We start from the raw sequence: 13,881 nt of genomic DNA on the forward strand, positions 1-13,881 counted from the left end.
CTGTGACCCCTATTTAGAAACAGAAGAGCATTTCCTCTGTCTAATCTCTGATTTAAAGTGCTTTCAACCATAGCCTTTTAGAGTGTGTAAGAGACAGATGATTGCGCAGGCTTTTCAGCTAATGACAATCAAGTAGCATTTTCATAAAGCCCAAATAATAGTGTTTACTTGTGAAGCATCTTCACATTTCTGCAGAAGAGCAACACTCCTCATGTACACAGTTAACAAAATATTTTGAAGTGCTAACATCTTGGAAAAGAATTGTAAAGCTTATATTCCTTTGCTCAGAGCTAGAAAATCATACAGTAAAAAGAGAGGAGCATAATCTATTCTAACCCCGAACCCCACACTCAGACACATAGCAGACAGGCTTACATGGTTCATGATTAAGATGATATGTATATTGTATTAGTATACTTTAGGTTTTTAAAATAAAATGCATGTAGGAATAATGCATATGCATAGGTTAAATGCACCATCTCTATGTACTGAAAGCAAAGTTTAAAAGCATAGCTCATTATGGGCAATGAACCTTTCCTCATTGTGTTTGTGTGTGTATATATATGTGTGTGTGTGTGTCAACTTCTATACTGAAGCCATATTGACAGGGCAACAAAGCAGCACATTATCTTCATTGTGTTTTCTAAAGTCTGCAGTTTGTCTCAGAGTAGGTTGTTCCCTCAAACATTATACTCTAGTATATGGAAATAGGGTTGGACCCTGTCTGTAAACAGAGTTGGCCTATCGGGACACCATAAAAAATCTTAGTGGGGCCCAAACCTGTTGGGCCCTGCCACCTTACCACAAGCCAGCTGCCCCCAGTCACCACTGCATCCCGCTCTGCTTTCATGTGTTCCACTGTGAAAAGCAGGGCCATTTAAATTTGTAACAACCAAGTAAGTAGAGCAGCGGGGGCTGGGGGATGGTGTGCGGCGGTGGCTTGGTGGTGTGCCCTTGAGTTGAGTGCCCGGTGGGCCACAGGTACCCTAGTCCAACTCTGTATGTAACGTGACTCGATTCATTTGTTTTTTATTTGCCATTTGGAATCCTTGAGCTGAGTATGTATTTATTATTCCATAAATATGTTACTTTATCAGATTTTAACCTCGCCTAAGCTACCATTGTCTCTCAGGTTTTCAAGCCACAAGTTTTTTTATAACCTCCCATTGCCCTCCTTTTGTTCTACATCACCTTTCATCAAGCCAGGTAGAACTATGACCAAGCTGCCAGTGGGTGATGAATGGTGTTGGTGATGATCAGACAAACAAGGCCATAAATGATATTGTTCAAAGCAAGGACAAACCACTATGTTGTCTCACAGCCTGTACAGGAGATATCCCTGTTCTAAGCACAATTATGCAGGATGTTTTGTTTTTCAATTAAATATATGCCCCCCCCCCAAAAAAAAAAACAACAAAGCAAAACAGAAGATAAAAATAAATAACATAAAATATTAATAACCATATGCCTGTTAAAATAACTCTAGGAAATGGCTGTTTTATGTTTTCTGAGACATCATTACATAAGGCATTTATCATATCTTGAGAGATAAGAAGAACAAAAGCAGCAATAAGCAGCCGTCAGAAAGGTACAGCCTATATTCTTATAGAATGAAATCTATACTTTGCAAGCAAGCAGTTTCCCATTTATTTTTGTGTAACAATGGCATAAATATGTTAAATGCATAGTGTGCAATTTTTCAATACAATATTTTAGTGATGACAGATTGTAAGTCTCCCAGTTCTTCTGACATTTCTGGGGCTTCAATTTAATTTGCATGATTAAGGACATTTGGAATACCTAGCTGATGAACTCAATTAGTTTCTCATTTGTGACCTGCCCGAGACAAATGTGAATGTGATATCCTGTCGTGTTATATGCATATTTTCTAGATACTACAGAGTAGAAATTATATGAAGCAAAATAGTCAGTGCTTTCAGGTGTGTGTGATCTGCATGCAAGATATTAGCTTCCATTCCTGTTAACTGCTTCAGCGGTTCTTTGGATGAAGGGAAATGTAATTAAAATGTCACTATATCTAATATTAAGGATTTTAACAGTTTCACCCCCTGCTTTGTATTTCCTACCTTCTGTGAAAATGTGACTTACAGCCTGCCTTGTTTAAGCTTTCATTATTCACTGGGCTGTCTAACCACAACTTTCCTTATAGCTGTCTTTAGTGCTAGTGTAAATCATACAGATACACTGGGGGCATGATCTAGCAGCCTAAAATTTAGTATGTGAAGTTACTGAGTGTATAGTCAGTAAAATACACAAGAGCATGAAGCTATGAGGAGCCATTTACTATGAAGAAGGCAGGGTTCAAAATCTGCCATCTACCTGGTAATTGACCGCAATCCATTTTGAAGCACAGAGACCTACAACCAACACCATGAATATAGCCATGTGTTTATGAGGGGTGGTCAGAGGGAGACACATAGGCAGGCAGAAAGCAATACTGGCCTGCGCCACCAATGCACCCCATTGAAGATTTTTTGTTGCCCATAAGGTAAGAAAAAGTGCTCACTGAATGAGCCCTAAGGGGCATGGCCTTGCACCCCTTAATGCTGTTGCATTTCAAACCACAATTTACAGTATATATCTGTTTAAATTTGTTAAGGAAATACAGGTATGGGGTCAGTTATCCAGAATGCTCTGGACCTATGCTCTTCTGGATAAGGGATCTTTCCATAGTATTATTTAAATTTATTGTGTTTCAAGATAATATTTTTAGTTTGAAAGCGTATCAAAAGTTACTGTTACTGCTTTTGTTATATTGGCAAATATATTGAAGATATTCCTTTCTTTGCCTGTTGCCAGCACATACATGTATAAATACAATGGAGGTGAGTAAATATAACCTGCAGATATCTATGCTGCAAAGTGTTGGAAGGTTTATATGTAGAGTAAAGCTTGAGCCAGAGTGCTCAAATTATGAGTAACTTTCAGGTTGTGCCATTGGTGTTAATAAATGTTATAAAACCTAGATATTGCCATATTTAACTCTCAAGATGTTATAGACTGGTAAAACAAGTACAAGATGGGGGTGCTGTTTAAATTTGCTGTTCATGAGATATGTTTCAATTAAAGAAAGCATGCATGGCACGCTATATAAGTGCTAAGCTCTCTGTCAGTCTACTCTTCTAATAGAAAGTACTAATACTGAATTCGAGAGCTACATGAGTGGAGCTTCCAACATTCTTTCACAGTTTTCATGTAATGATCAAAGTCATTTTCTCCAATACATTATTTATTTGAGCAGAAGATAAAAAATATTCCAAAGGAGCCGCATGGTTACCTATATAATAATTAGGCCACAAGAGACCATCTTCTGCAAATCACATCGCTTAGGAAACTAGAGAGGAATGTAACTTTCTTCTGTATAGATCTTTGTCACTTCATATGGTAGGGTTGTATAACTCCCTGGGGCTAAAAATCTGTACATTCTGGAGCCTCTTTCACTGTCTAGAGTTGAAAAGTTAGAGACCCACTAGCTTAACTAATAAAAGTTGTATCAAAAGAATTTAATGGTTACAGTACTATCATTGGCAAGTCCTAAAATTATGGGGTTTTTTTGTTTCATTTTTCATTTTTAGTTTTCTAATGGGTGATGGCTTGCATATTGCTGACATAAGCCTAAGACAAGTACGGGGATTTTTTTAGCCTGGCATATTTTAGTTGGCAGAATAGTGCCCATGATAGGGTCCCACCAACAGCTCCCCCTATGATAAATGCACAAAATTTTTACTGGTTGTTTAGAATGTCAAATTTCTTAACTAACATGCATGGAGTGCATTTGTTTGATATAACTGATTTAGTGAAATTCATATTTTGTCTTCAACTGTGCAGGTAGAGTTTACAGAAGTACTGTCTATACTTTGATATTTAGTGATGAGTGATTTTTTTTCGCCAGGCATGGATTTGCAGTAAATTTCTGAATTTCGCCATTGATGAATTGTTTCCCGAAATTTCTGCAAAAATTCACAGCCGAAAAATTTGTTGTGCGCCAAAATTAGTCTCAGGCATGTCAAAATAGGTGCAATCACGTCAACTTGGGTACAGTCTTGTCAAAATAGGCACGATCGCGTTAAAAAAAAAGCCACGTGCAACACAAAAGTTGCGCAACAAACTTTTCGTTGTTTCTTTAATTTTTCGGCAGAATGGGACAGATTCGTTCATCACTATTGATAATCTATGTCAGTTTTGGACTGGGCTTGTGAAACACCTGGAAAAAAATCTGGTGGGCCCCAGTCCTTGTGGGCCACTCCAACCATATCCAGCTCCCAGGGCCACCATAGGGGGGACAGTCCCAGGCTTAGTGGGTTTTTGGGTGTTAGGGGGACCCGACATGCTGCACTTACTTGATTAGCTGGGCCCCCCTGCTGTTCAAACTTCACCAATCCAATCCCTGTGCAGCACTACTGGGACTTAGACTTCAGTGAGAAAAGGAGCAGTACAGAAGCCTGTGTAGGGTAAAGAACATGCAAGCACAGGAGCTCCTGCCCTCCCTTTCCAAGTCTGCAGCTCACTGACCACAGGGGGCCCAGCTAATCAAGTAAGTGCAGCACTGCAGGGCCCCACTCGGGGGAAGGTTTATGCCTGGGGTGGGGCGCCCCTGAGGTGACAGCTCCGATGAGCCCCAGACACCCCCAGTCTGTCATTGAATCTAATGATGTACTCCATAAGGACTAAAAATGGAGACACTGAAAAGTACAGTGCAAACATTATTCATTGAATTCATGTTAAAAAAAAGTGGATATTTTGTAATGCAAATACAAATATGTTTCCAGGCAACATCATTTTTTTACTGTAGCAATATAGAAAGATTACAACACAAAGTTAACTGCTCCTTTCAGCAATACCAACAGGACCTGCTCACTATCCACACATTAAAAAGCTAATTTGCCAACAAATCAGCAATTACCTTTGATCAGAGTACTACAGCTAGAAAATGAAAGTAGAGGTCTGATTGGTTGCTATTCTTTTATAACAGCTCAAAATAGTTATTCTATATGTGTTACTATAGAAAAAAAACGGAAAATGCTTTATTTCTATATAACATGTGTACTATGGATAGTATACCCAATCTTTGCTCTGCAAGCCATTTAAATCCCAGCAGGGGCCTTGGGCATCCTAAGGCCTACAAGAGAACCATTTAAGTCATAATTATTGCACAGTTGGATGCAGGAAGTGAAATATGTACTAGGTGTTAAAGTGCTAATAGGAATTTCCTAGACTGCGGCCCAAAAGGGCTGGGGTTCAACATGGAAATCACTAGGTGCTCTGCTGGTTAGGCAATTCCAACCCTACATATGATCAGGTAAAACTGTATAAACAGCAGCTATACCAACAAACCTTTCTGAACATTTAATTTTCTATTGCTGTATGACATAATTAGGAATAACGCATACATATTTAATGTCAACCTAAATAAGAATCAGTTTTACAAAAGAACCAAACTGAATGTATAGCATCTCATGCTGTTTAACACCAGTAGAAACGTCAGCACAAGGATCACCATAAAATATGCCTTTTGTGCAATTCTGCATATTACCTGATCACCCATTAATGTTTAGTTTATTTACTTCAACCTCCCTTTGTTGCCTTTGAATGCACCATCACCCAGCTACTTACTCCCTTTGTTGCTAGGCGAGCATTAAATGCTGCTAACCTCCTGAAACATAATCATTCTCAGGATCCCAAGGGAGATATTCTAGTTCATAGAAGGTGAAATATACAGAAGGAGCATACTTGAATAAACTATCTACATCATTTTTCTTTTGAAAGAGAAAAAGCAGTGCTTTGTATGTTGCATGTTGTGTCTGTTTTATATAGGTAGAGAAGAGGCAAACTAAACATGTAAAAGAATTCACAAAACAAATACATTATTTGGTTGACAGAAAATATTTCCGTTTCTAAATGTAGTTAACGGTACCTTTCTGTTGTATAAATGTTTAATACATTTGCAATCTGTACTTAGTACATGCTACAATATTATATTTTATCCAAAGAGAGTTGGAGTTTTTGTTGGTGGACAATAATTGAAATTCACCTATAGATTTTGCTAACACACTGCCCTCTATTGACTATATTATCAGTCAAACTAATGGAGTTCTGCCTTTCTTATACCGTGTATATTATTGTTTTTCTATTATTATATATTTCAATTTTTAATGCTACAACAGGATTTTCATGTTCATGCTGCTACCAGGATCTTATGTTATTCTCCAACCACCATGTTAGGCTTTGTTCAGACTCCCATCTGAATATGTTTGATTTTCACAAGATGTAAATAAACATGCAATTTGGATGACTTAAAACATAGTACTAACATTCTGCAGGGCTTTCCTAACTTCATATCCCTAACTTTTCATTCCCCAAAATTACAAAGAACAAATATAATATTCTTAACTCAATAGTCATTTTTCTATAGGATAATTCCTATTGAATCTATTCTCTGTGACATGTAGCTGATACTGATCACAAAGTGCTGACTAAGTACTGGATGTTTCCGTTGCTGGTTGTCAAATAAAATCAAATAAAACATTTCTGATTTTTCACTGACGCTGTATAATTGCCTTATAGCTTATAATAACTGTAACTTACAAGATTTACGATTGTGTAATGATAAGGCAGTTGACAGCTGATATTTTGAACACATGAAAGTGGTAGGAATTCCAATTTACTGTTCTCTAAACCACCTTTATATCCCCTTATGTGCCACTTGACAGATTGAAAAAGCTCAGAAAACACCATCAGGTTACTTTTTTCTGAAAATTTTGACAAATATCCCCAGTTGTTCTCTGAAAAGTTTTTTACTTTTCTAACTTCTGATTCAAAATGAAAAGGGATGCCAAGGGGATTTTTTATTTTTGCATAGTAAAGATATGCCATTCTAACAAACTTTCCAAAATATATTAATTTTACTTATTTTCAAATTATTTATAAATATAATCACTATTCAAACAATGTCTGCGTGATACCATTACCTCCACTGCTTGTTTTGAGTTAACGTTTAGTTAACTCGTAATAAATATATCTGAAAAGTTATTTAGAATTACATATACTTCTTTATTTAAAGGAGAAGGAGAGTCATTTTGGCATTTTACTACCAATAAATTTTGCCACATTAGTGTCACATAGTCACTATATTTATTCTGCAGAAAGCTTTATCATATATGAGTAAACAGCCTAGAAGCTCCCCCTGTTTGTTTAAGATTGCAGCTGCCATTTTAGCTTGGTGTTCATAGCTTCCTGCTGCAGCTCTAGCCTTTATTATAGACTACACATTCCTAAGGGTGGGGGAATGAGTTTTATAAATTCTTATGGGGGGGGGCAGGAGAAAGGAGAGAGAAGAGAGCTGCGCAGACTCTGGCCGTGGAAATGAAGGATTTTTCTGAGAGAGGAAGTCAGATACCCTAAGAACAAATTTACAAAAAAGAAGACAAGAAATCCTGTGTTTCTTGTGATAGAGGACTCTGTCACAGCTTTTCTGTAAGTGCTCATGGCTGTATTTACATAGACCTTTCTGATAAAGCTTACTTAGCTTTTACCTTTCCTTCTCATTTAAAAACACTTTAGGTGGGCATTTAATTTAAGTGCAGACTATGTTTCTAAATAAGAGTATTTAATGGCAGATAACTGAAAGGACAACAAAAATATAATTAAAAAACAGCTCAGCAAGAATGGCACAATAAATGGTTTGTTTAAACTCATGATACAGCTCTCTGCTGTCCCAAAACTCTCTATTAAATCAGATCAACCCTTTCAAAGCAATAAGACATTAGCATGTTTACCGCCCACTTTATTAAATATATACTATATTTAATGAAGTGTTTACTGATATCATATATTTATGTTGAAGATCAGAGGACTTGTTTACAAATGCAAGTTTAAGTACAAACTGGATTTTATTTTGGCCTTTTAATATTATTTAAAACTCTCTAGATTTCTAAATAATATTGGAAATTTGGCCCTGGAACTTCAGGATCTTGGGGTAGGTATGTTCAAAGTAATCAGCGGGTAAACAAATACTAACAGTTGATAGGCACCTTATGAGCTAGTTACAGATGCCAAACGCGGTAAATGGCACTTCCTGTAGCTATACCGTCATTGGCTACATTCACAAGGTCACTCACTGTTAGTGGTGCCAAATAATAAAAGCACCCAAAGACAGAGTGGCAAAGATAATGAAGTTTTCTATATACACCTGTACAATGAATTTAAAAATGTGTCAAATTTATTGTCCCTCAAGCTACCTAGTTAACTTATCACTGTAACATGATACAATTGGATTCACATATATTCAGAATTATGGTAGAAAACAATATTATTTTCCGCATCCTGCTCTAATTTATTGCTTGATTTGTTTTCACAGCAAGAAAAACTGGGTGACATCTGCTTTTCCCTCCGCTACGTACCTACGGCTGGCAAGCTAACAGTTGTTATTCTCGAGGCAAAGAACCTAAAGAAGATGGATGTTGGTGGTTTATCAGGTAAATAGAATACATTTATGTATAATTAAATCTGTTTTATTTAAATCTTTGTGTGATATGCAAAAAACAACTGAAAGTAATATAAACAGAATAATTATTACTACTTCAGTTTAAATATGAAACAGTTAACCTTACTAACAAGGCATTTTTCTCTACTGGGCTTTATAATATAAACATATTGAGGGTTTATATACAGAGCCATTGATTTGTCTTTTAGGGTATATAAAGTAGCTATTGTTATATACCTTGCCAAAAACTGTTTTTATGGTTTCATGTAAATGAAATAATACACTACTTAATTTGAACAGCAGTGTTTAGCATTGTCCAAAATATCTTTTCCCTAGAAAAAAAGCATGAGTACCTAGAGACATTTTAGATATATACAGTACATTTTGTTTTATGTAATCTATATAATTCCAGGGACTAACTAATTAAAACTGATATGTATTCATGCCTTTATAAATCAGTTCCCTAGTCCAGTAGACATGTGGAGACAGTATATGTTTGTCTCACCAATCTGATGCATAAGCAATATCATAAATTGCTATCTTGTTGATTTGAGATCAGCATCTTTTCAGCCCCATTAACAAGCTTTATAGTGCAGCAACTTCTCGTTCTCATTGCTGGGTGTTATTCTTTGCAAAAGTATATAACATACATATCTTTTTGTACAATAAGCATGTTAAGACATCATCTGCTGCCGATTCATAATAATAGCAATTCATCAGACTGGAGAATAGTTCAAGCACAGGGCGCCAAATATGAGATAACAATACATTAAAACGCAATATAGGTCAAATGCACAGGGAAATTATTATATACTGTGTAACAAATCTAATAATACTATCATGTAGTATCATGTACCTCTAACATATACATTCTAGAAATGCTCAAATTATGCCTCTGAACTCTTACCTTCACTTAATTATAGTCATGTATTTATGTTAATTATCCACTGCATCCCTCAAAGTCTGGCTTCTGCTCTTTACGTTAAGCCAAAACCATGACAAAAATATCAAATAACACACACAAAGCTAAGAGTATTCAAATTATGATCTTAATAATTGTTCTTTCTGCAACCACAAACTGCTGACACGGACACCCACTGGTGTCCCTCTCATCTCACCAGCCTTCACTAACGTTCAGCCTGGAAACCACTTCACTATTTTTATACGCAGTCACATCACATTTTAAATATTTGCTCTGTGTGGGCAAAATGAACATTGTAGTTGATAATACATCAGATTTTTAACAAAAAAGCTTGGTCTCCTCTGTCCAATTTTTGGTATTCTCAAATATATGTTCTCAAATAGCATTTTTTATTATTTTGAAATTTTTTTGTCATACCACTGTACACCTAGCTCCAGATTCCTACTGACTTGGTCATATACTTTAATCCTCCATATATCAAAACTGTAATAAAATGTGTTCCTTTTTAAATAAAGAATTCCTAAAATGAAGTCATTTATCTCCCATTATTTCTCATGTCACTTACCAATTCCTGCTCCTCTTTTTTATACAAATTAATATAGCATTAATATTTCAGATCTGAAAGCCAGGGTCAGATTTCTAAACTAGGCTACCCTAGGCCAGCCTCAACCATGCTACCCACCTGCCTGACAGCCCCCCTGCTTTGTGATTTGACAACCTGATGGTTCTTGCCCCCCCCCACACATGTGGACCCACCCAATACCTTATTAGTTCTTCCAGATGCTGGGGACTAGGGACTCTTGCACGTTCAGTGCTTCAGAGACAGATGCAGCTGGGCAGCATATTTTGTGCTGCCCTAGGCCAGGGCCTTTGTGGCCTTCCTACAAGTCCTGGCCTGCTTAAAGTTAAAATCAAAAAAGTCCCATTTCTCTTCTTGACAGGGTTTTTTTTTCCTCATATTGATTGTCTTTAAAGGGTGTTTGTCCTTCATATATGTAATCTTGTAATTATGGAAATTTACTTCATAATACAGGTATAGGACCCATTATCCAGAATGCTCGGGACCAAGGGTATTCCGGATAAGGGGTCTTTCCATAATTTGGATCTCCACACCTTAAGTCTGCTAAAAAATTAATAAAACATTAATTAAACCCAATAGGATTGTTTTGCATCCAATAAGGATTATTTATATCTTAGTTAGGATCAATTACAAGGTACTGTTTTATTTCTACATAAAAAAAGAAAATCAGTTTTAAAATTATGAATTATTTGTTTATAATGGAGTCTATGGGAGACGGGCTTTCCGTAATTCGGAGCTTTCTGGATAACGGGTTTCCGGATAAGGGGTCCGATACCTGTATTTTTAAATGAGTGTGGTTTGCATAACATACTAAAATCAGTAGCAAAATAGCAAAAACATTCATTTGCATTATTTTATAGATTTCATTTTAATACGGAATGTAGTAACTTTCATTAGAAGACAACCTGCCTTGTGCCATTACAAACATCTAACAATGAAATGTTATAGCAAAGAACAAATTCGTCAGATGCACAAGGCAAACATATTTTACATGTGCCAGATGTGCACGTGCCAGGTTCAGGTATTTTTGGGTTTAATTCTTGTGACCGGAAATGTGTCATGCATTCTCATTCACATCTTTGTAACCAGAAATATGTCATACATTTTCACTGCTCCTCATGCAATAAAAACTAGTTTTCAAGCTGTACAGGGCATGGGGTCATTGAGTCTGAAAATGTCAGTACACAGCACAAAAGAAAAAATTAGACCTTTGCAAGAATAAAGATTAAAATTAAAACTCACAGACATGCTGTACTGTACTGTTGCTGGAGAACTTATAATCAAACATACAGACAAGCAATATTCTGCCATTTAACATTTTTTGAAATATATAAATAATGCATTATGTAATATCATTATAAAGGAATATGTTTCTGTGCAGATCCATCTGTTCTAAATACATCATTTCTGCTCTAGGCAGTACTTTTAAATGCTTAATATTAGCATGCAAATTAGTATTGATTTTATTGCTATCTAAAGAAGAATTTCTCACTGCAAACTCAATTCAAACCGATATCTTGCAGTTGTGTTGTTAACCCTTGTTAAATGAGTCTGTACGGCCACCAATATTTATTTTATCAGAAGTAGAGCAAATAACCCCGGCACTGCACTATGAATGAGGTTACAAGGCTTATTGCCCACAAGACAAGACACATTTTATGTGTAGAAGATGCAAGCAGATGATGATCTGAAAAAAGATAAAGTTCTGAACTGGAAGTCACTCTGTGTGGCTAGACAGAGATAAGGATATGAGAACGAGTATATCTATTCAAGCATAGGATATTGAAAGTAACAGATAAAATCGGCTTCTTCTAATCAAATCTGAACACAGACTGTAAGTATAATAAGAGAAAAACTACTTTATTTATAAGATTGGATTTTTGGAAAATTAGGAAAATAGCAAAGGACATCTAGTATACTAGGTAGTTGTGCTGCAATCATTTACCCAGAATAAAACCTTCCTAAGGGCAATAAAACATGGGGAGACTTGTCTTCCACAAAACGCTACTGTGGTCATCAAGTCGGTGTGGTCTGATGCCCATAACATGGGTGACAAATCTTCTTGTGTGTCATTGCCCTAAATCTCTTAAATAAATACAATCATGTGGTTTATAACAATTGACCATTTGTGCAATGTATATATGCTCAGACCTAAAATTACATTAGGCCCCAGTAAAGAAGAGTGCCCAAACCTTTGGTCAAAGTTGGGTGGGGTGGTATATAGTGACAGAAATATCACCTGTATTGGTACACTGGTATAATACTGGTAGCCTGAGTAGTGGTCCAGATGGTACTCTTCATTCAATCAGTCTGGAAACTGATGCGATCAAGCATTGGGCATCACTGTTGCCTGAAGAGAACACACAAATTAACAATGTCAATGCTGCTAGTAAACCCTGCTTCTTAGTTTGGTAAAATCTGTGTTTCCATGTGATTGACCCCTGCCTGGAATACTGGTATTGCTAAATAATGCCAACCATGACCTGGTACTGCTCTTTTTAGCATCTCAGCTCCTGACAAGTTTTGTGGTTGATCACAATTCAAGCTGCCTGGTCCTGATTCATAACCTAAAGTAGTCAGTTTGATTGCTGTGGGTGGTCCCTGAGCTCTTTGTATTTGTTAGCATCTACTGTAAATATCAGAGATCTGCTAAGGAGAGAATGTTTTTTTGTGAGCAGTAGAATGTGCTGAAAGGGTCAGACAACTGCACTTAAAGCCAATAAAGGTTATAAAGATATGTAGGTTTCTGCTATAAAGGTTTCTGCTATTGCAGTCTTTAAATTAGATGAGGAAGATGCAGCAAGAGGTGCTTATGAGTTATCTTTGCTTATTTTTGCTTTCCTCATGAAAGCAAGGAAACTCGAGTCTATATTTGAAAAACTGACGTTTTAGGGAAGAAAACATAATCCCACGATGAACTAATTCTGCTTAACAGATTTCTATCAGAAGAACTAACAGGGCTCACAGTGTGATGCTGGCTTCCTGGAGTGAAAAACATGAGGAGAGTGTTCAGCCTGAATCATTCAGATTATAAGAGCTTTTAGAATAAGTATCAGTAATTATATTAGCATTTAATTCAAAGAAAAAAAAAACTATATTTGACAGATGGCCAACTTGCTTGCTATTTAATTTGCAGTTTAGTTTGCTCTTGGGCTTTATTGTAAATCTTTTTATGTCTACATTTGTCTCATTGGTGTATATTTCTGACAGGTATGCCATTTAAGTGTAGGTAAAACAATTCAGCACTGACCCACAGTATCACTGCCTGAGCTTCGCATCCACATATCTTCTCTGAGTCTGTTCCCAGAATGTCCTGGAGTCTATTGAAATCTGTCTTGGCATCACTCCATCCCTGAATAATAGCATGCGAGAGACACCACATCTGAGAGAACAGATTGTAACCTCAATACAGGTTCTAAAACCAAGTTGCTTTTCCAATGCAAGCTACCCCTGAGAGATGATACATTTTCCTTTTATCAAATCAAACATTTCAAATTAAAACATTATACCTTTTTTGCAAATATAAAGTGCCCATAAGCCAGCAAGTGTTTGTCTTCAGTTCATGATTAAAGGTAAATTGTAAATTAAATACTACCAGATGTTGTTCTTTCACCTGTGATTCGGAAGATAGTAGCTGTAAACTTAGGTGTACAGATTTTAGGCAGATAAGGCTCATTTACTAAAGTAGTGCAAACTATAAAAAACTGGAAAAAAAATTCCAGCATGCAACAGCTTTAACCGGACAACTGGTGCCTGCAAGGTAAGGATGCAATGTGAGTGGGACACAGGCCTGCAGGTAAGGATGCAATGTGAGTGGGACACAGGCCTGCAGGTAAGGATGCAATGTGAGTGGGACACAGGCCTGCAGGTAAGGAT

The 13,881-nt window shown here is 36.6% G+C and overlaps 1 protein-coding gene across 4 annotated transcripts in view; it reads left to right on the forward strand.

Annotated features, from left to right (window-relative positions):
- The window catches only part of syt1 (synaptotagmin 1), a 269,823-nt gene that overhangs the window by 229,665 nt on the left and 26,277 nt on the right, over positions 1-13,881 (forward strand). For all 4 annotated transcript variants that reach the window (XM_018092261.2, XM_018092263.2, XM_018092262.2 and 1 more), the window contains one exon: positions 8,378-8,495. In XM_018092261.2, the coding sequence (XP_017947750.1) occupies positions 8,378-8,495 (118 nt within the window). The remainder of the gene's footprint in view (positions 1-8,377; positions 8,496-13,881) is intronic.

The sequence above is a fragment of the Xenopus tropicalis genome, chromosome 3 (assembly GCF_000004195.4).
Source record: "Xenopus tropicalis strain Nigerian chromosome 3, UCB_Xtro_10.0, whole genome shotgun sequence".
In the NCBI taxonomy this organism is placed as follows: domain Eukaryota; kingdom Metazoa; phylum Chordata; class Amphibia; order Anura; family Pipidae; genus Xenopus; species Xenopus tropicalis.